Source organism: Necator americanus, chromosome I (assembly GCF_031761385.1).
Source record: "Necator americanus strain Aroian chromosome I, whole genome shotgun sequence".
In the NCBI taxonomy this organism is placed as follows: domain Eukaryota; kingdom Metazoa; phylum Nematoda; class Chromadorea; order Rhabditida; family Ancylostomatidae; genus Necator; species Necator americanus.
In genome coordinates, this window is record NC_087371.1 from 35,091,525 (window position 1) to 35,116,275 (window position 24,751).

Genomic DNA, 24,751 nt, shown 5'->3' on the forward strand with positions numbered 1-24,751 from the left:
ATTAATAAACAAAATAACAGATAGAATTTCCCGGTTCTATCCTATAATTTGTCTTTTGTAAACACAGTAGAACTCGCTGAAAAACGGCTAAGAAAACGAGCAACTGCCCGAGAAAAAAAGAAGATCCCGTAAATTAGAAATAATCCGGTCGATGGCAAAATTTCGACGGATCCATATCGCTGTTGACGGTCGTGTTCAGGAACGGACCACAACAATGCGTGGATCCGCCTGTGGTTGGTGTCATGCTTAATCCGGTGGTGAGCAATTGAACATAGCAAGGAGGTGCCATTTCCGCGGATAATAATTGTAGGATTGCTGATGCCGAGGCCGCTATTCCACCGAATAAACCAAATACTAAAAATATGAAAAAAATTTAGGATAGAAAAATTCGAGAGAGGCAGAGAAAAAAATTAGGTATTCGCTCCTCTAATAGAACTGTTAAATTTCTTGTAATCTGCCGCAGAGAAAAAAAAAACACAGCGCCAGTCTTCTCTGACAATAAAATTTGGTTCCGGTTTTAGTAAAGTTTGTAGTTTCTTTTTGTTCTTTTAAGATTCTCTGATTCAGGAAAAGTATGTTCCATTTTTTTTCCCTTTTCTTTTCTGGTGCACCATTGATGTATGCGAATAAAATAAATAAATCTCTAAAATCAACTAACCAAAAGAAGCGAGATTAAACAATAGGACTGGCTTAGAAGTGTATCGGATAATACTGAAAAGCAAATATTAAGGATAAAATGGACGAAAAAAAATATTCCACGGAATCCCGAAAAACGTACTCCATAAATCCAGCTAACTGATCATCAGGTGAATCCGGAGAGATTTGCATTGTGTTAATAAGATCCGCACGTTTTCTTTCGGATGCAAATAAGAAAAGATGAAATATGCTCGGCAAAAGCATTGTCATTAAAATGATCGTAGAGCCGCCAACCTAAAAAATAAATTCAGGAATTTAAACCTGAAAATAATTATATATTTTATTTATAAGCAAAAAGTAGCCGAGACGTAGACGAGTCTGATTTGCTACGAGGTCTTGATCTTTCAGCTAAAAAAAAATTTCCCCTATTTCCAGTCGGCTATGTATTCCATTTTAAATTTCTAAAAGTATTTTCTTTAGTATATTATATTTATATTTTTCACGTATTCCTATTAAGTTTCTTAAGGTAGTTTCTTAAGTAACTCAGATTTTTGCTTGATCTCATCTAGTGACTTTCATTGATTACCTCATTTTTGCCTCTTTTTTCCTCGCTACAACTTTATCAATCCAACGAAATAGATATGAAACACCTTGGAAAAAATAAAGGTTAATAACAACCTCATGCTCTCAATTAATTAATCAATTAAAAAAAGTAATTCAAAGGCTCAATTTAAAAAACCTATTGCTGAAACATAACCATACCAAGGTTTGTTAAAAATCATACATGGATGGCCTTATTATTTACTGAAGATCTATGACTTTGCACACAAAAGTAGCTCTCATCATGTTTTCTGTTGCTGTGAATGAAAAAACTTTAACAAAAAAATAATAAGCTTTTTTAGCCTGATTTCCCGGCATTTTTGCCGTCTTTAGAATGATCTCAACCTTCATTTCGGCTTCTGAAGACCCCTAAGAAGCCTAAGGTTAATAGAGGTCCCATCCAAAAATCCCCATGGTAGACTGATGGAAAAAATGAACAGAATTATGCCGAAGTTTCAATACACGAAAAGGTTTGAATTGGTCTCATTATTTGTTTTTTTTTTAAATTGAGTAATAATAAAGGTGATTTAATTTTTCTTTAATTTAATTTAATTTAATGCCGCTTTCCTTTGAGTCTGAAAAGGTGAAATCGAACGTGATTTTCCGGTCAAACGTCCTATTCGTCCAACATGAAAAAAAATAAAGGTTGATAACAACCTCATGTTCACAATTAATTAATCAATTTCAAAAAAAAAATAGTTCAAAGGCTCAATTTAAAAAAAAACCAATTGCTGAAACATAACCATACCGAGGTTTGTTAAAAATCATGCATAAAGGGTCTTATTATTTACTAAAGACCTATAATTTTGGGCACATACAGAGCTCCACGTATATCCTTACTTTGTACTGTATTTTTATTTCCTCCTTATTACCTCCATCTCCAGACTAATTCAAAGATAATTGGAGGAAAAAGTTTAAAAATACATAAATTACTCACTAAATCAAGAAAAACTGCAAAATGTGGTATCGATTCAGCGGTAAAAATACAGCCAAGTAACAACAATGAACGGATTGCGAATCGATGGATGCCGAAATCTGGAATATGTTGCATAAACGTGGTGTGATTCTCAGATAAGTACGTAATGTGAGGAAAATGCCACAAGAAATAATTTTAAAAATTAAATTAATAAATTAGTAATTAATTAAATAGGTAATTTAATTTAATTTTTACTAGAAATTGCAGGAAAACCTGTAGGTTAAGTGGAAGGACTTGCTATTTCATTATCTATTTATTTATATACTTATTTATTTACTTATTTATTTATTACCCTCAACGATGTCTCTAAAACGATATGGCAAGGACAAAATACAAAATAAATGCAGTGCATAGTGAAAAGACAGAGGAAACGAATGCTACAGACAAGGATAAGGTCCTTGTACGACTGCGCCTAGCATTTATTTATTTATTTACTTATTTGATTTATTTATCATGAAGTCCTTTGAAGACGTAAACCGCTTTTTTCCTCTTAAACGTTCAATTTCTCTAGTTTTTTTTTAAAATGATTATTGTGATTTATAATTATAATTCATAAAATTATTGTGCATAGTAGTGCAATTATATTTATAATTACTCTGCGATTTGCGTTTCGAATGGACCAAAATCATCTCTACATCAATGTTAAATTTTACGAATTTCAAACCGGAGTCATTGAAGAATTCTTAATTCTAAACTTACACATCCTATCGTTGCTATCATCTAGCAAAGTTTTTATTCGGAATAAAACCATCATATTTGACAATATTCTCGGAAAGCACGTGATCAGATCCATAAATCTAGATCCGAAAGATGGGTTGTGATGGATGGATTTTTCCAGGTGTGTTCTTGAGCCATAATTATCTCCACGGTTTTATCCGCTAAGTAAAATTAAATAGGAAATTCACATTGAGCTATTCAGTGATCTTTCTTCTAAATTACAATTACTGCTCTGAAAGCCCGATGTAAGGAGCTTTACGGGGATTTTTTATTCGGAGTAAACCATTTGGAGAAAACCTCCCAACAAGCTTACTATTATTTTTTGTTTTACTATTTATTTATCTTTTACTACTTGATTATTTTTTATTTACTACTGCAAATTGCTCATTATTTGTTTATTTTTATTTCATTTTTTATTATGAGTGTACTCCATTTTATTTTTTAATTTTATTTATTTTTATTATTTATTTATTTATTTTGTTACTTTTTATTTTTTATTTATTTACTTACTTTAATTTATTCAATGTAACTCAATTTCATTCCTCAAAAACGGTAAAATATTTGAAAATGAAAATAAAATGAAAAGGCTGGACTCGCGAAGAAATCACTTATATATTATTTATTGATTATTTATTTATTTTAAATTACTCAATGTAGTTTAATTTTATTCCTCAAAAATGGTGAAATAGTTGAAAATAAAAATAAAATGAAAAGGGTGGACTCGCGTCGCGAAGAAATTGCTTGTATATTATTTATTGCTTATTTGTTTACTTTAATTTACTCAATGTAACTCAATTTCGTTTCTCGAAAACAGTAAAGTAGTTGAAAATGAAAGTAAAATGAAAAAGGCGGACTCAGAAGAAATTACTTATTATATCATTTACTGTTATATATCATTATATATATATATATATATATTTATCATTGGATATATCATTTATTGTTTATCTATTTACTTTGATTTACTCGGTGTAGTTTAATTTTAATTCCTCGAAAATAGTAAAGTAGTTGAAAATGAAAATAAAATGAAAGAGGTGGACTTACGTCGTGAAGAAATTACTTATATATTATTTATTGCTTATTTATTTATTTTAGTAATTAATAATAATTTAATTTATTTAATTAATTTTTTTTACTCGGTGTAGTTTAATTTTATTCCTCGAAAATAATAAAATAGTTGAGAATGAAAATAAAATGAAAGAGGTGGACTCACGTCGCGAAGGAACACCAGCCCATTCCTCAACTTGTTGAGCTAACGGAGAGAATACGATGATGATCGTCGGTAGAACATGGACGGTGATCATCAGATTCACAAGCTGCGATAGCCATGTAATCTGGAACGTGGCACCAAATCCTAGCTAGTAGATTACCACCCACGGATTATAGTTGGTACGGTTCGGCCGGAACGATATGAAACACGTCGCGGTTGCGTAAGCGGCTGCGTTCGGCTAGCGATGCGTTGGTGGTTCGGATCGAGACGGAGGTAGCAGTTCGCAATGGTTCCCACTCGATCCCAATCCACCGTAGCTGCCAAAGAACCTCTTCGAGCGCATCGCAGCTTACGCAACCGCACCGGATTCATTTCGTTTTGACACTCGGGCGTAGCTAAAATCATTTTCGGTCATGAAAATCAATCAATAACTGAAACGTTCGACTTTCAATGAACGTTCAATGAACGGATAATGGAATGTCGTACTGTGAATTGAATCGCCCATTTCAGGCACACTGAATAAGATTATTTTGACGAAATTAAGTTAGCCAATAAAATTATTTAGAAACAGCTTGTGTACAGCTAATTAAAAATCAATAAAATCAATAACCACCCGGAAAAAGAGAAAATAGAGTGCGAAGAGCGTCCTACAGCTAAATAGAAATAGTGGCGCAAGATCTTAGTGTTACCTTATATTTACTCGATTTCCAGTACGTTAACCAATGAAATTTTTCAAAAATAAAAAACAAAAATTTAGAAATGGTATTCAATGGTATCTCCGTATTCCTCATACTTGCTACATATATCGTATAACCTGATTCGATTTATTGAATAAAGCTCTCATCTTTTTTTTCGAAACAAATAGATTTTGAAGATGGAAAAAAATTCTTTTAAAATATGAGAGGAGTTCATGATTCCCTACAAAAATCAAACAGAATGGAAATTCCGGTGGAAAGTTCCTGAAGTGATACTGAGTCTGTATGCTACACACAGCAAAAACAGTACCTGTAATGATGGTATCACCGTATTCCTCATACTCGCTCCATATACCGTATAAGCTGTTACGGACACAATGAGGTAAACGGTGAAGATAACTGAAATTAAGCGGATTGAGGCTAATAATTCACTTTGAATTAGAATCTTATTAAAAATCTTATTAAAAAGTAACAAATACTTGATTTGAAGTCAGTTTATACGAAGGAAAGAAAAATGAACTCATCATTTTCGGACTGTAATTTACCTCACCAGGAATTGTACAGTTCCTTTCCTACAGAGGAAAAATTAAGCCTCAGTGTTGAAGGCAAAAGGAGGTGCTTAAAGCTCCTGCGAGAGCTATTAAACGACAGCAGCGCTTCCGCGTTTATACTCCCCCCAAGGCGGGTCAGTACGACAAAAGGTTGGTGCAATTGCGTAAGTGGCTGCGAAGCGGCACGGTGGAGCGTAGCGATTAGAATTTAGAGGGGACCCTTAGCACCACTGATGTCCACAATGGTCCCACCTCGGTCCCATCTCCTCAGCTCTGCATTGTTTTGACCGGACTATACGTAAGGGTACAATCTTCTCTTATTTTATCCTAAGAATCAAATCCCCACTAAATCAATTATCTACACTTCCAACAACGACACTTCTACCGTAATCCACTCGTGAACCACTACATTACGAGTGGCAAACTTGCAATAAAAAATTTGCGCAAAAAATAAAACAATCAATAAATTTTCTTACAGATATAGCTGGCACAGACAGAACGATTGAAACGGAACGGTTTGGTCATGTCGTGCTGAATAGTCGGAAAAGTACCGTGTCCACCTGTAAAAAAAACTGTATAACTCAAATTTGAGGCTCTCAAAGCGTACAGCATAATGACAACGATTACCGTAAGCAAAGGCGATAGTACCGTAAGCAAGGAAGAGATTTTTGAAGGAGAATTCTGGATATGTCACAACCTGGAAGGAAATCAACGAGTCATGTTAGCAGTTCGTCGAAGAATGAGGTGCGTGAAATGGCCAGCAGAGATTATGGCGCGTTCCTACGGCTCTACGAATTTCCCGGCTACCCGTCCGGGAACCCCCATCCAGAATACGGGATGCTGTGAAAACTGCTGTAAAAACGGCTCAGAAGATACGGCTTTGAGCTTTCCGGCACGCTATTTTTTACAACGAGTTCGATTGGAGCGCGCCAGCTTTCTGCACGCGCCGCGTCTTCCAGGCCGTTTTTTATGGCAATTAGGAAGAAATGGACGGAATCACTCTCCCTTTCCATAATCTACGATTCCGAATACGATTATTCCACCTGAAATCCACATCACCTCAGATTCGTGGTATGCTGCCTTTAAATTTACATTAAATTTTTTTAGGAAGCGTGAGGTCACACATACGGGACCTCACTCAGACACTGTATTGCAGCTGGCAAGAAACGTCGTGAAGAGGTTCGTGTAATCCCGATTGAGGTGCAAAGGAAGTTGAAGGGGGCACTCAACCCTGCTCTAATCGAACTGCACTCGAATTGCACTTAAAGCGCGAAAATCGTTCCCAGAACACTAAAAACCGTCCCTAACTGTCATAAGGATTAAGGAGAGAGCATCTTTAAGGCCATTTTCGATTTCTTTCTTTGTTAGAAGTACGGTATACGGTATGACTTAGCTATTTACTTCCAGAAAACTTTGCTTGGAGAGCTTGGTAAAGTTGAGGCATTGGTAGTTCCAGCTTTATCTTCCTTTTTCTCTTAGCACCTTTGGCCTATAGGTCCACCTACAGCCTACAGCCTAAATGATCCTCTATGACTAATATTTAGGTTATAAGGTCCTGGATCGACTTAGGTATCCAATTCCAGTGATAAACTGTCGACTAATGAAGAATCGTCTTTTCAAATTGGGAATTTGGACAGTTAGGAACGATTTTTGTGGTTCAGGGACGATTTTGAGCACTAATTGCAGTTTGAGTACAGTTCGATCAGGGTTGTTTTGGTCCTCCCCAGTGTTCAACCATATTAGGACCCCGTTTGGAATCGTTGTTCTTCTACAGTGTCTCGCGATCTACCGGAATTACTATTCTATTCATCATTTTCTTTTCTGGATCTGTTTGTGTATTTATCCGAGCCAAGACAATCTGAAAACATGTGCAATTGCTAAAGCGATCGACGATGGGACCTTCGCGTTGATGAAGTCGCGGACAGGAAAGATAAGTAGAGGGTCTCACAACCTCAATGGCACCCACTACCTCCTCCATGTCGCTTCGAGCGCAGCTGCGTACGCAATTGCATATACCTTCAGGACGTTTATGACTAATCAGTGTGTTTTCCTCCAGAAAGGCTGATACCTGTGAGTATACAGGATGGTCCACATGAAGTGTGACGCAAAAAACTATCCACAACTTTGCACCAAGTGATCCAATTGAGAAATATTTTTGTTTAAATTCAACAGTTAGGAAATTCTACGTAAGTTCTCACAAATCACATACAAAATGATTGCCTTTAGCATCAATACAAGTATCCAATCTCTTCCGGAAATTTTTGAGGATGCGTACGATCATTTCTCAGGTCCCATGCCTTTCCAAGACTCTTTTCAGCGAATTCATTGACTTGTGCTCAAAAGAGCAGGTTTTTTGCCATGGAATCGACCAAAAAGCAAAATCCAAAGGATTGAGATCGGACGAGTTTGACGGCCAAACGCCTTCGTCCAGAAAGTTCGGAAGGTTCACTCCGGTGTCTTCTTTGAGCCGTAGACTGGCGGGCGACCTTAGTGGATGGCCCGGTCAATGCCATTACGGTTTCCATGTCCCAAGGAATCGCTACATCCTTGAATTTTCCATAGTCCATCACGTTTCATGTGGACCACCGTACATACCTGGCGTAGGACCGAAGCAATATCCAGGAACTCTCACCTGTCGACAAACTGATGCATCATGAATCGTACCAAACACTATGAGAATAGCGGCCACAGTGCTGGAGACGGCGGCGCCGACTGCCGCTTGCCTGAAATTTGTTCGTTTCGTTTAAAAAATCCTAAATGTTTCAATACTAAACATCCTAAATAAAATCCCAATGCACTTCCAAATGAGGAGCACTCACCAAAAATCCATAGGGCTCTTCAGCATGGTAAACGGCCAAACAATAGCGCCAATAATTAAAATCACATAACAAAAATTAATTCGAAAACCAAAAATTGCTGTCAGCAGATTGGAGAGATTATTCGAGGCGAGTAACGTTAAAACAGTTACGATTCCAAATTGAGTGAGACAGAGGCAGAAGGCGACGAAATGTCTGGAAAAGAATTGTGTAGGAAAAAAGATTTGTGGTATTTTTTTTTTCCAAAGCGCCCAGGTTGCATTTTTCATGAATTTATTTTTTTGAATAGTCGTGCTGACGGGGTTTAGAGTGCAACAAAATAACGGTGTGACATTATTAGGTTGTTTATTTGTTTGTTTATTTATTTATTTACTGAACGACATCACAATACTGAATAAAATGTATTTTAATAATATATTTTAATATATATTGTGTAATAGTATTGGCTAATTGCTAAGAATTGAGTGAGAAATTGCTTCAAAAAAATCCAGTACATTTTTCAAGGCCTGAATTGGGGTACATCCAGAAAACTCGTCCAGGATTATACATTTTGTTGTCCTTTTTTTGAGATTACAACTTATAATTTATAAGTTATTAGTTAATATTGTTAATAGTTAGTTATTAATTTATTTTTAATTTATTTATACTGAATAAAATGTATTTTAATAACATATTTTAATATAAATTGTGTAATAGTATTGGCTAATCGTTAAGAATTCACTCAAAAGCTGCTGAAAAAAGTCCATCACAATTTTCGAGCGGTAAATTGAGAAAAATCCAGAAAACTTGTTCAGGATTATACATGTCGTTGTCTTTTTTTTAAGATTACAACTTATAATTTATAATTAAATCTAAATTACACTAAATTTTCCCCTTTTTTTGAAAAAAAAACCACGCTAAATTTTTCTTTTTAAATCCAGTAGAAATTCCACATACTTCGCTTTCTGTCCCATTGCTCTGTATGCCATTTCAGGATATGGCCGCCGACAATGTTTTTTATACTCCGGCCATCGTTTCTGGAAGGAAATTCTTGGTTGTTCGCTGCTTTCTAAACGGATGAAATGATGTCCCATACCTGCATCAATGTCCAATTGTCACCTAGCTGAACACCCGTATATCCTGTGAATATAGCTCCAAGAATGATGATCACTATTCCAGGAATCAAACCTACAACATGCACAACATCGATACATAAAAAGAAGAAAGGATAAAGTCACTGGCGAATAAATCCACTTGGGATGCGCCAACGCAATTTCGAAAGGATGAAGAGCTTGGTTTGCACTGGGGCGGTTTCGAACCCTCGACCGTGTGGCTACAACCGGACCTCTTACCGACTGCGCCACACCCGCCCTGACATTTCGATACATAAGGATAAAGAATTGGGATTAATCAGTCCGCTTGGGATGTGCCAGGACCTTCGACTTCAATTCGGAATCGTTAGAGAATTTTATGGACGTGTTTTCGTCGTATATGATAATTTCCGGGGACCAATCGATGCATTAAATCAATATTTTTTTTTGCCCAACCAGAGAATTCCGGCACCAATTTATCGACTTGGGAGGAATGAAAGGAAGAATGGAGAATGAGCACTCCAATCCTGGAAAGAATCTAGGATCCTTGAAAGTTATCTGCGTGAGCGAGCAATATGCCCACAACAAGAATATTTAGTGCATCGTAATTATTTATCCTTCCTCACTTTCTTTTTTTTTCTTCTGACTTTCTTTTTTTTTGAAAAAAGTCTCCACCATATCAATTCACTTTGGACGCAGCAACGCGTTTTCGAGAGGATTTTCGAAGGGGTTGGTTAGCACTGGGGCGGTTTCGAACCATCGACCGTATGGCCACAGCGAATCTCGAACTGCTCTATACCCTCCTCTTTTGTTTTATCGTCTTTTTATTCATTTCATTTTTTTTTGTTTTTTTTTTCATTCATGAATTCTGTACATATGGATAGTGTATGAAGAGTAAGTCAGCCCCGCAATGTGTCTTCCCTCAATCGCTGCGACTTCCCTAAATTCCCCTTAATATTTTTTTTTTCATAAATTTTTGAGAAATCAAACAATTATCCTTCGTTTTTTTTGAAGCCGCAACGTTGTACATAGTTTGAAGGAAAATTACATACATAACTCTGTACTATAGGTTGTTTTGAGTGGGGGAAAATGCGAAAAAAAGGTGAAATTTAAAAAAAAAATAAAAGTAAGTAAAATTACCTGCATGTACAAGTGCGATAGGTAATGCGATCAGTCCTCCGCCCATCATATCACCAACGATGAAGATCGCAGCCGTTGGCCACGACATCCCCTTAGTGTTCCTATGTTTTTCGGGTTTACTGCTTTCCTGCGGAAGGTACAGAGATTATTTTCTATTTTATATTCATTTATATGATTTTTATATTTATTAATATTTATTATAATCCAACGAAGGTATTTTAATTAATTAATTTATCTAATTCTACTAATTTCTACTCTATTATTTACTATTTATATTTAATTCATTTATTCTACTTATATCTGTTTAATTTCCTAATTTGTTGATTTAATTTTTTTCGAATGCAGTTGAGAAAAAAGGGATCTAAATACTTATAATACAACAGTAGTATATATAATACAACATGATACAAGTACAAATTGTAAAAAAAAATCAGAATTAAGTGAAATATATATTTACATAAATATAAATGATAAAATATAACAAAACAAAAAATATACAAAAATTTTATATGCATGCATGCAAACGCAAAAAAAAATAATCAAGAGAACAAAATGTAAGAAAAATAATATATATACGCAAAAAAATAATCCAGGAAACAAAATCTAAGGAAAAATAATATATACATACAAGTTAACAAATAAAATAATGATATAATAATAAAATTATTAATTATTATTTTAATAATAAAATTAGTAAAAATTAAATAAAACAACAGCAAATAAGGAGGGAAAGTAACAGGTACTGATATAATTTTGTGCTCCTTGTTTTTCCTTAGTATAATAATAATAAACGATAACGTCTGTTGACCAGCTAAATATACGGAGCGTCTACTAAACATGAAAATTTCTGTAAAGAACACTGCATGATGAATTCAAATGTTTTAAAAACTCTAACTTTTTCTCTAATTTTTTTCTCTAACGTTTTAAGATTTAATTTTCAAAAGATTCGAGGCTGAATTTGCGAATATTCGAATTTATAGCGAATAATTTTCGCAATCGTTGTTGCAACCAAATAAATGGCCACCTTCCCCGTAAATTCGCGTATATTTTTATCCATTTATTTGCTTTTACGGATTGGCGTTATAGAAAAATAATGAAATATGTAAAAATCAGGAATCAAAAAAAAAGAGAACGGGTTTATTATAAGACTTCAATCAGATTACCACCATTTCCTGTGTTTTTTAATTGAATTTTCCATACATCTAATTAATCGGATCACATGCACACTTAATGTCTTTAATTCGATTACCGCAAAACCTTATTTTTCTTCCGATAAGTGTTCCGGAAACTGATTCGATTTCTGTAGTTCACCAGAAAAAAATGACCTCTACTCGTAATCAAATTTCCGAAAGGAGACCTTAGATGATCATTTTTAACTACGGTTTTTTCCCCATGTATTAAATGGAACTTGTTCTAACTAATCGATTAAGCATGTATGGAAAAGTAACCATTACAATTGTTCTATAGGACAGGAACAGTCACATTAGGAGGGTTCCACCGTCTCGGTCCCAAATCTCGGCACTTTCTAATTTTTTAGGGTTGAGCGAATCATGAATAATGAAATTTCTTTAAGGAATGCTTTGAGGAATGCAGCAATAAAACATTGATAGAGTTGTAAAGAAGAAATTGCTGAAATAGGGACCTTGTGAAGTCTTTCTGAATTTTTTCAGAAAGAATTCACAAGCGGAATTGTTCACATTATTTCACTTTGAGAGCACTGTGAAATTTCTATATCTGTTAGTATAAATAGTGAGATAAAATAAAAAACAACTAAATAAAATTTAAAAGAAAAATTAGTAGGATGTAGGAAAGTACGAAAAGTTAGGGAATTTTGTGGAAATCTTTAAATACTTACCACTGTCACATCCGAAACAGCGGATCGACTCTTTAGAAAAACCATACCTGAAATGAAAATTTTGAAAATTTGAACGGATTTACTTATTTTTTGACGTACAGAGAACAAAGTAGTATTCGAGAGAACAAAATTAGTAGAAACCGCAAGAAAAAAATCAGAAAAATCACAAAATTAGAAGAACGTTTGTATCTCAAATATTAGAAAGAATCCATTGCTAAGAGGAACACAATTTTCGAGGAGAATTTCTGGAGGAATTGAAATACTCGCGTAGGAATTTTGGCAGTCTTCATAAGTTTAGATTACAACACCGCTACTAACTTGTGTCCCAAAATCCGTCTCCGATGGATTAATCCGTCGCAAACCGTCGGAATTCTTGGAAGTGGGCAAAATTAAATTATGAAAATACTATTCGAAATCAAATGAGCCGTATATCGTACATACGTACGTACATGGTCATTCAATCAGCTACAAAAAATCTCTAATTACTAAATAAAATCGATGGCGATGTAAGATAGTAATGATTTGGGATTGGACGGTTCGGAAGGTTTTCTAGTAGGTCAATTTTTTTTTCCACAAACGATATTTTTGCATTGTGTATGTACCTAAAGCCTAAAGGTTAATGGAATGAGCGGATTTTGCAAAGATTAGCACGATTCTATTCCTTGCAAGTGATTTATGACCTAAAACATAGTGTTTCTTTCTTAAAATATTAAGATCTAATTATTTTTCTTGTGTTTTTCTTCCTAATCTTTTATTAAAAATACGGAAATACTATGATACTACATTTTTTTCAATTTGAACACAATAAACATCCAATTCAATAGCTTAAGCGCTTAGCTATTTTAATGTAGAAAAGGGATTTAATAGAATTATTTATTGTTACGGAAACAATTCTAAAAAAAAAAGAAGTCTAAAAACCTCTAAAAATGGAGTCTGTAAAAAGAAATGGAATCAATATTTACTAGATATCGTTTAGTTAGTACTTATCAAATACCATACTACCGTAACATGAGCTCAAAATGATTGAACGAAACGATAAGCCACTCCGGGGGTGCGGTTGTAGCGTGGTAACCTCGTCAGGGTAAAAGAGAACCAATAGAAAGCTGGCTGGGTGGTCTGACTTGTTCTGTGTGGAATAGAACTCCAATAAAACATTGACTTCAAGTTTCTAATCAAATTAAATCTAATTAAATATACATGTACATGTGACTTACGAAGATTCAGCTTTAACAATGACTGAAAAACTTGTTCAGTGGAAAAAAATTATCGAAAATTCCTGAACAGATAGCGTTAGAAGCGCGTGAGAAACTAGTTTTTTTTGTTAACTTTTAGGAAAAAAATTGTTTGAAATTAAAAATCGCACATAAACTCCAACATTTGTACAATATTCGTTTAGAAAATTCATATATACTTATATTTATTTATTTCATATTTTTACACTTTTATACTTATTTTTTTATTTACTTTATTTTTTATTTACTTTTTAAATTTATAACCCCGAACAAAGCTAGGAGGATCTGTGATTTGAAGGGATGGCATCAACCAATATAGTAGACGTGCCAATATGTTCAACTATATGAACGCGTCGCGTCAGTGGCAACATACTCTGCTTCTCTTCCTAACGCACGCTCTATCTCCTCTTATCTGCTTTATCGATCGAAGACGTACATTGCAGCGGATTCGAACCACCAACCATCGATCGTGCAGACAGCGGATTCTCCAACCGACTGCGCTACACCCGCCCCACCTGATATGAAAAGTTAGGTATCTAGAAACTATAAGTTATCAGGGAATAAACGCAAGCTATAGATATTAATGGTATCTATTCACATCAGGGGTGGGCATAGCGCAGTCGGTGAGAGGTTTCGCTGTCTGCACAATCGATCGGGTGGTTCGAATCCGCTCTAGTGCACACCAAACCTTTCATCCCTCCGAGGCTTGTAAACTTGAAAATTTTCGGATGGCAGACTTATCTGGAAGGAAAAAAAGAACAAACAAATTTGATTTGAAAAAATTAAATAAAAAAAGGAAAAACCCATCGTCGGCTAGCCCCCGCAAGTCATTGTACGGGGCCAGTTACGCGCTCGTAAACCTCAAACGATTCTGAATTGAACTGAACGTGGGGGCGGGTCCCAAGCGGACTGATTAACGCCAGAGGCGGTCCTTTATTCTTATTTTTAGCCTGACCCTCTGATTTTTATTCGCAATGTTTCTGCTACTTTAACCAATGTAAAATTCCCACGATCATCTTCCACTCTGGTATTGTACTGAATTCTGGATAGAAAAATGTGCATCATTCTACAAAGTAAAGTAAGGATAACATACGAACACATTAAAAAAACAGGATTCAAGGAATAAAAAAACACTTTGAGGTCGTTCATTCGAGGCCAGGTTAGAGATCTGGGGTTCCACGATATTTGAGGAAAGCTTGTCTTAGTCAAGAGACCGTTAGACACCGCTATGCGTTCAAGTTATATTTATGGGCTCAATCCATAAAATATGTCAATAAAATTGGTCATAAAATGGATGAATATTTCTTTTGTGTAGGAATAGGAGAAAAGGAATTCCCTTTAAAAAATGCTATTAAAATCTGTCGATAAAACAAATAAATCGATGAACGATCTGCTAATAAAAATCGAGCGAAATATTCTGTTTGTTCTCCGTGGCGCAGGCGTCGAACGAGCGCAGAAGCACCTCATTTTAGACAGCAAAGTTCTTTCACTAAGTTTCGCCCCGTCTCTTGTGACGGCGAGGATTCGCTAAAGAATCTGTGGATGATGTTCGAAACTATTTTCTTCTTCATTTTCGTGAATTCGTTCGGCATTTACTTCTCGAGATTTTTCTTCCTTCCGATTTGATTCGTCAGGTGATCAACGGTTTGAAGATCGACATTGGTTATTTCGACAACTATCCGGATCCGGTTATAGGAGGAATGATTAGGGATAGTTTCGAGCACTTACGTTCACCTCATAGCAGGTAACGAGCGAGAAGCAAATTTTTCCATAAGAAAAAAAAAATAACGACAAAGATAAATCACAACATCGAAACTTTTCGATTAATCGAAACGAATCCGTTTATAATAGAGCTTATATTATTAAAAAAAGGTTAAGGTAAGAAAGCAGAACAAAAAAAGGTAAAGCATCCATGAATGTTTGAAAAAACCACCTTTTTTAGTGCACAACATCGTAATATAGGTGTTATCGTGGCCCCACAATGGTGCAGATTTTTTTACTACCACATTTTTCAAAGGTTTGCACTTTGTTTGATGTTAAATTGTACAAAACCTCGACAAAACATGCGATAAAAATTCGCAAATAAACCAATAAATCTCGAACCACAAATGAGAGGGAATAGGCTAAAAATAGGAACAGAATGGGGATTTAACTGATTTTCAAGCTAATTGTTTGAAAAATCCACAAAGAAATGAGATAGCAATGAAAATAGAGGTAGAATTGTAGTCTGAACACATTTCTAACTTTTGAAACGTATTGTTCATATTGTTTATCTATAAATTCCAGAAAAAAGAGGATATTTTAAACAACTACTCGACCATTGAATTCGTTTCAAAACATTTTAACTATCTTTTCCTTTCTTTTCTTTTTTTTCCCTTTTTTGAACTTTTTTCTTCCCGAAAATTAAACCGAACTATCACTCATCTATTTCCAGTTCCAACTAAAGCGGAGCATTGAATTAAATATGCGAAAAAATTTAATTTAATTTTTTTTTAGATTGATTCGCATCCAAAAAAAGCAATGATGCTACTTATAGGTGGTTCCACATGCGTTCAACCGTATGAACGCGACGCTTCGTCGCGTTGTTGCACGCCTGAGAGGAGAAGGAGAGTGGGTTGAGTAAAGAACGAGTGCTCGGATACAGAGCCGGAGAAAAAGTGTTACAGTAACGTGCGAAAACCAAGTAAAGCTTCGATTTACTCAAAAAATTGGACTGAGAACAGAGGGACCCATGAATCGTTTGTGTAACCGGATCAGAACCATCTGAAGCCTACAGCAACTGCTTAATCGTTTCCGCTCTATGTGGTGCTCAATGGGACCCTTACTAGTTTTTGTAAGTGCGCGGAGCTAGCTACAGTCCCAGCCTAATCGTAAACGCCATTTACACAACAAGACCAGGTCGTTAGGACCTGGTTTCTGTATTCACCGTATTTTAGTCCTTAGAATCATTAATAAGAATTTATTCTTTATGATTAATAAGAATTATATTTATTTATTATTAATAAGAATTAGGAAGTACCAGAAATGATGAATTTTGAACAATCGGATCACATGTAATGTGGTCCATGGACTGTTTCCAAGGACATCATGATAATTTACAGCTGATTATTATTATTGTTGTTGTTTTTTTCAACGGAACTGGTTGTTCGTGGTCGTGTGATCGCGTGGATTCACATGAAAACCAAGCCATCACAATGTTTGTTTTTATCAGATCATCATCCACAGAATCTGACCGTAAGACCGTGTAAACAGAAAGTTATTTAGTCGTTGAATATCAGATTTAAAGTTATCGAATCTGAGGTGGTATGGATTTCAGTTGGAGCATTCTTATACGGGATCGTAGATTATGGAGAGGTGGATGATTCCGTCCATTTCTTGCTAACTGGCGTAAAAAACGGCCCGGAAGATGCGGCGCGCTCCAATCAAACTCGTTGTAGAAGAAAGAGCGCGCCGGGACGCTCGAAACCGTAACTTCCGGGCCGTTTTTTTACGGCAATTAGGAAGAAATAGAGGGAATCACACCCCTCTCCATAATCTACGATCCCGTATACGAATACTCCACCTGAAATCCGTACCACCTCAAATTCGTGGGGTGATGCCTTTAAGTTAAAATGATTCTTATGTATGCACAAAAGAGGCTGGATCCATTCAAAAAAATATGAAGAAGATTAAAAAAGTATGAAATACATTATCCACCAGCAAAACACTCAAAAATTCTAATTATGTACGCAGAAATAGAGTTAGCCTGGCAGCGGAGTCAATTTTACCATCCTAGATTACTTAGTAACTCCCTATACATGAAAAATAAGGGTCGTAGAAGATTAATATGCGTAGAGTTCCATGGACTCTACACTTCTATCCTTACCAGGAGTTTTTTTTTCGGATTTAGAACTAGAAAGATTTGGTTAATTTTTCCCAGGAACGTCCGGCTAAAGCCGGACTTCAGGCTTTTTTTTTCGCTGTTCGTTTCGCTCCCCTTCATCGATCAATGAGAAATAACAGTAGCGACATTTTTGCAAAATTAGAATTGCTTTTTTTCTATCAACTTTTCCTTCACTTTTTTAACCCAAAAATTTAAGCAAAGATGAAAGATTTTCCCTAAACGCTTAGCTCTATATTTGGAGAATATGCTTCTTTCAAATCTCCACAATTTGGAAACATCATTTGAAGAAGTTCGAGTTTCCTCCGTTTCCAACTAATAGCAAAGAATGATATGCTAACATGAAGATGTGAATATCACTATCGTAGTGATAAAAATAACGTTCTACGGACGTTAGCAGCACCGGGAAGACATGATGGGAAATAGATATGCGAAGGAACCACAGAAACCCATTTTACCGCCTTGTGGATCTCGTCCAACAATCCGACGCAGTGAAACCCGTCTCTTTACCTCTCTATAGCTTTGTGGCACTGGCGCATCATTTCGACCCCGTGGGCCCACCCCATTTTACAGCTATTTGGCTCCGGAGCACAAATTCGACGCCGTAGGACCCGTCTCACCCAATTTTACCGCATTGGGGTTCTAGCGCACCAAACCGGCGCCATGGTATCCGTCTCCCTCTCTTTTTGGGATTTCTTGACTGAGACACACGCATACACAGACGCACACACGTGACAGAATACGCCCTTTATTATACAGCATGATGGTTTGCAAATTTGGAAGTATACATTCACATAAAAGTTTATTTACCCTCACTAACATATGAGAGAAACTAACTTGCCTTATCAGAGACAACAGATATTTCTGTATTAGTTTGAACAATGGTGAAGAGGTAGAGTGCTCACCTATCAGGTGCATGGCGATGGTTCGGCACCTCACCGGTGCAGAGTTTTGCATCATTATGGAGGATTTTCGTGACACACAGACAAACACACACATACACACACACAAATACACACATACACACACATACACACACACGGGATAACCGCATAGTATGGCGCAATGGTAAGAGATCAACACTATGTCCGCGCAGTCGATACCGCCTATCTCCTCTGTAGCCTTGATGAAGTTCATACACTCCTAACAAATTTTTCTAGGGGGAATAAAAATGCTGAGTTGAACATCAGTTGACCCTTTAAAATAGAAGAGTAAGAAAATATATATAAAATAAATAAAAAAATATGTAAAATAAATATATAGAAATGCATATAGTTTCCTAAATAATCCCGGAAACTGGATTGAAGTCTAACAGGTTGAAGCATCAAAGAGGAATTAATCAACGCCAGCCAGTTGATCCATCATACTACCGTAACATCCAAGCAACGTCAGAAAATGTTCTCAAGGCAAAAAATTAAATTAAATTAAATTAAAATAGTTGAAAAAAATAAGTATTAGTAAAACATTGAAGGAAAATATGTAATTAAAACGCGATGATTCGCAGATACACAACGTTTACGAGGATAAGAATGCAATTCCGTTTCAATACCTATCACATTGACAGCAAAACAAAATTCCACGGTCTTATGCTTCTGGACTGCATAAGAGAACCTCAATTACGTTATCCTTACTACGTATTCGTTAGTATTATTCATCATCATAGTCTTTATTCATGCACTAATTTAGGACAAAACGAATGAAAAATTACCAAAAACAATTTTAAAAAAGCCAATACAAAAACAGAAGAAAAATAACACAAAACTAAGTCCATTGAAGATATTTTAAGTGTAGGGGGTGAAGAGCTCAAAAATACCCCTCCGGTGCCTCGTCTCGTGTCCCGGAAAAATTAAAGCATCACCCCACGAATCGGAGGTGTTACGGATTTCAGGTGAAGTATTCGTATACGGGATCGTAGATTATGGATAGGTGGGGGATTCCGTCCATTTCTTTCTAATTCCCGTAAAAAACGGCCCGAAAGATAACGGCTTCGGGCGTTCTGGCGCACTATTTTCTACAAGAAGTTCGATTGGAGCGCGCCAGCCTTGTGCACACGCCGCATCTTCCGGGCCGAAAAATTCAGCACGGAATTACTCTCCCCTCTCCATAATCTACGATCCCGTATACGAATACTCCGCCTGAAATCTGCACCACCTCAGATTTATGGGGTGATGCCTTAAAGAAGCGCGCGATTGATCTCTGATTGATTCCTATCACATTGAGAGCAATGAAATCCATGATCGTATGCTTGTGGACATATAAAAGGATCAAATGATTAAGTCACTGGTTTTAATCAATCCACTTAGGATCCGGGAACTCCTTTTTCCGCAATTCGTAATCGTTGGGGTTTTGAAACGTGTGCCTAGCCTAGTAATAGCTAGCGCAGGTCAGCCATTGATCAAGTTTAGGACTCTAAGAGTTTAATAAGAGGGTTCTAAACACATACGATATTCTTTTAACGCAATATTATACGAAAAAAAGATGAAAACTTACCAAGAACACTTTTAAAAAAAGCTAATACAAAAATACAGAAAAATAACACAAAAAAATACGAGCGCTGGGAAAAACGTGAGAGTGGAGGGGCGAGGGGTGATCGAATGCAAGAGATCAAAAATAACGCTGGGATCTTGTGTTCCACAAAAAAATTTAACAAACGAACCCTTACAGTACAAACTGCCTTAGTATCAGAAAATAGCACAAATAAAGGAGTTGCATTATTTTTATACATTTTTTAAAAATATTTTTTATTTCAGTCAAGTTCAGTTGAGAGGGTAAAAGGAAAGTAACTGTGAGTTAACCCATCGGAAGAAATTATCTGTACTGTGCAAGTAGTTGTTGTAATAGAAAATAAATATAATAATAAAAAAATATGTAAAAAATATCTTAAAACACACATAAAAATAATGGAAAGAGTGAAATAAATACATATGATAATGTAGTAATATGTATAAATAAATAATAAAAAAGGAAACTGTTCGATACTATAAAATAGTAGACGCTAAAAACAGATGAGCAACTTCTACCGTACTCATGTACCGAACGCACTCCGTGATTTCAGAGTTAGGATAAGGGAGCCGGTAAAAGTTCACTGGCACAGCATGACTCGCTGTTAAATGTATACGAATAGAGATTGCACTTTTGTAAATCGGATTTTTTTTTCCCTGAATCGAACGGGAAGAATTTCCTAAAAGTACAAAAATTCACAACTACCGAAATAGATTATTGAACTTATGTCTGATGCTAAATTTAAGTGAACAGCTTAGGAGGGCGGAGGGGATATTAAAATGGTGAGAAAATGGGACTGAGTTCAATGTAACGATGGAATGAACGCAAAATCATTGTGGCTATGGTCGACGCTGAGCATTACTGAATGAATGAATGAATGAATGAATGAATGAATGAATAAATAAATAAATGAATGAATGAATGTGTGAACGAATGAATGAACAAATGAATGAATGAATGAATGAACAAATGAATGAATGAATGAATGAATGAACAAATGAATGAATGAATGAATGAATGAATGAATGAATGAATGAATGAATGAATGAACAAATGAATGAATGAGTGAGTGAACAAATGAATGAATGAATGAATGAACAAATGAATGAGTGAATGAATGAATGAATGAATGAATGAATGAATGAATGAATGAATGAATGAATGAACAAATGAATGAGTGAGTGAGTAAACAAGTGAATGAACAAATGAATGAATGAAGAAATGGATGAATGAATGAATGAATGAACGAATGAATGAACAGGCAGGTGAGCGCAATGATGATGACTATTTTTTTATTGATGCAGATAAAAGTGAAGAGAGAGGAAGAGAATATACCAAACAGAGAAACAACGTCCGTTACGGTGGACGCGTTGCGTGCACGCGGCTGAACACACTCTACGCCGATCATACACAGGAGAAACTCCGCTACAAGCAAGAACAAATCGTGGTTCCCGTTTGGAATTAGTGGAAAATTAGTAAATACTCGTTCGGGTAATCGAATTCTTCAATTCGATTCACCTAAACAATGAGAATATAGCTTAACTGCTCATCTCATCTACTCTGACTACGGACTGATTCGCATTGATTAATTTCTTCTTTTTAAAAGGAATAACGTTATCCATGCAAGCTTGGCTGATGTTTCTTTAATTAAACATAGATTCAAACTTTCAGGATATCATCCTAAGTTAAGTTCTAGACGCAAATCTTTTTACTATCACTCAAAATGATTAATTCCTGAATCAATTAACCACATAAATCCAATAATGAATGTTGTTTTCCAAAAATGTACTGGAAATATTAAATATAAATATATTTAAGAATCCGAAACTGAAGAATATTCTTTGTAATCTCCCAACTTATCGTCGTATTTATGAAATAGGGGCTGAAAAAAGAGGTGTTATTAAAAGATAAATTATTATTATTACTATTAAACTTACTATTATTAACTATTAAAAGACTTAAAGATGATATAAATGCATCTTATGTATATTTGTAGACTACAAATATAAGAAAATAAATTTGCGGTAATATTATAAGTCAAAATGAATTAATAATAACCAAATCACCACAATAACCCGATCGCTCAAACAACTTAAAAGTAATATTTTCAAAAATTAAAAAAAAACAAAATATTCATACGCTTGTATTAACGTTAGTTCTTTTTGTGGTTTATACGTTTAATTATATATATATATATTTAAATATATATATATATCTATATATATATATAAATATATATATGTGTTAAACTTTACACGAAAAAAATTTAGAAATTTCACTTCTGCTACCATCGTTGTTTTAAGTATTATTCGTTTCAGATCGATTATTATCACAGAAATCACAGAGAAATCTACGGAAAAGCAACATTTTTCTTGAACACACAGGGGAAGAGATAGAAATGAATATGAATTTAAATTAAATTAAATTAATTAAAACTAATCTAAATTAATTAAAGCTAATCAGATGAAGTATTGAAAAAGAGAATCGTAAAAGAGTATACGATTACGAAAAAAACTTTCATTAACCTCCAAAAATCGTACGTTTCTTCATTTTCGAATTGTACAAGCGATCATTGGTAATTAACGACGGGAATTGTCAGGAGAAATGTTCCTGGTTACCTTTGATGGGTGGCAGAAAAAGAGAAAGGAAATGTCAAATTAGAGTTGTTCACGTTTGGATGATCCTGAAGGGAACTGTTGGAAGAAATGTTCTTGACTAAGACCCTTCGACGGGTGGTTCTGGGTGACAATCGAAATTATAAAAGCAATTTAAATCCTCGAAATGAATTAATGGGAAGAGGTACGTAAAAAATGAAAAGATCATTTGGATTTAATGATCAGAAATTTCCAGAGAGAGAGAGAGAGAGAGGAAGAAGAAAACAGGAATAACTTCTGGTCACGACGAAGTCCTCTTGACTGAGGATTCTCCTCAAAGATATTCGCGGATAGAATCAATAAAAAATAGAAATCATTTTGACGTGTTTGTGTAGTTTAAAAAAATAATCGTTAAATTAAATTTATAAAAGAGAAAAGAAGTAGGTAAAAAAAATAAGACCAATCAATCTGAATTTAAATATCTCACCTCTCATTTTGTGTTCGCAAACAATTCAACGATAAATCAACAATTCAACGATAGATAATAAACAATAACAATAAGCATAAGAACAATAAAAAACTCGTATTCAAAGGGAAAATGATATCTTTTAGTAGTTTTCAGCACTCGTAATCGTGTATTAATGTTGGATGAATCAAATAGATTGCTTTTTTATTTGGGAAAAAATGTGGAAATCGTTTTTTGACTTCATTTGAAATGGAACGTTGTTTACTCTCAACATCGTCACGCAGCTCAAAAGGCTAACGACCAAAAAGTCCCATCACTATATTTTATGATACTTCAATATTTAAATAAAATAAATAGCTTTAAGAACGCTTAGAAATGGTTGCAAAAATAAATAAATAGAATAAAAATAAATTTCTGACTAGAATCTACGATTAATTGATTGATTAGTCAATTTTCCTTTGGTGATACATTGGAAATTGTGCTTTCAATAGAAGAAAAGAAAAGAACGGAGAAAAATAGAGGGAAAAAAGAGGGAAGATAAATATACGGAAAAAGCCAGGATCAACTACAATTGCTATTCAATAATAAAAAGTTAATAATAACTAAATTTTATTTATTTAATTAAATTCAATTAATTAAATAAATAAAATTTAGTTATTATTAACTTATCCAATTCATTAATTTAGTAAATTCAATTAATTAATTTATTTAATTCAATTATAATAATAATTAGTTGATAATAACCAAATTTTATTTATTTAATTAGATTATTTTTTTTTAAATTTATTTCGATTATTTATTTATTTTTTTGTAAAAATGACTTGCCTATATTTGATCACCACATAACTATTATTTGAAAATTACAATGAAGGATTGTATTGTTTCACACAATTGACTGACTGATCTTCAAGAAATTAAAGAAATTAAGAAAGGAATTATAATTAAAAGTAATTTTTCGGTCCTCTTGGGAAATTATAAATTATAAATAAAATAATAAATTAATAAAATAAATTATAAAAAATTAAATTAATTAAATTATACGGATACAGACAGGAAGTAGAATAGCTTACCTATAATATTCTTCGGCATGATTTGTATGTATCAACGTATGAATTGTGACTAACGAGTTATTCTAGCGGATCCATTTCCTACAGTAACCTATTTCTTATCGTGCATTTTGTATCGTTATTGTCAACCATTACAACGGCGGGGGGATCCATCACACACCGTAATCATTTCCTCCCCCTCCGATTGACTATAGCACCAACATACATACATATGTTTTCTTCTTTATAACAACATTAGCTGTTCTAGAGAATTCCTGTTTACAATGGACACAGACAGAGAGGAGCAGAACAACAATTCCAACCAGTCCTCCACGAAACAAAAAGGAAATCATTGAATGAACAAGGATTTGAATAGGAATGGACAAGGAAATGGGTTTCGTGTGGGTGATGTTGGCTTTGTTTTTTTTTTCGCGGTGCTAAAGAAGTTATTTTCTCTCCTAACATTTCCTTTGTCAAAAAAATCAAAGCAAATAAAAATTTCTTGAATAACTTGAGAGTTTATCTTGACTATAATAACTTAAAAATTCCATATAAAATAACTATTTCATAGGTAAAAAATCATAAATGAGTAGATTCACGAATGAATAAACAAATGAATAAATAAATAAATTCTTAAATAAATAAATAATAACCAATAAACTATAAATAGTTTCGCATAGTTTTTATAGGGTGGTCTCAGTGGTCTATATAAGGTTGTTTTTTTTTCGCGGTGCTAAGAAGTTATTTTTTCTCCTAACATTTTCC

At 34.6% G+C, this 24,751-nt stretch overlaps 1 protein-coding gene across 1 annotated transcript; it reads right to left on the minus strand.

Annotated features, from left to right (window-relative positions):
• Nucleotides 1-133: 133 nt before the first annotated feature.
• Nucleotides 134-24,029, minus strand: RB195_007848 (uncharacterized protein; the record flags this gene model as incomplete). Its single annotated transcript, XM_064181696.1, has 15 exons — nt 134-354; nt 659-711; nt 779-930; nt 2,174-2,271; nt 4,143-4,263; nt 5,145-5,233; nt 5,862-5,945; nt 6,013-6,082; nt 8,018-8,108; nt 8,205-8,396; nt 9,138-9,217; nt 9,277-9,368; nt 10,412-10,538; nt 12,267-12,313; nt 24,011-24,029. 15 exons carry the CDS (start codon nt 24,027-24,029, stop codon nt 134-136), a joined length of 1,536 nt encoding a protein of 511 aa, XP_064038467.1.
• Nucleotides 24,030-24,751: the final 722 nt, after the last annotated feature.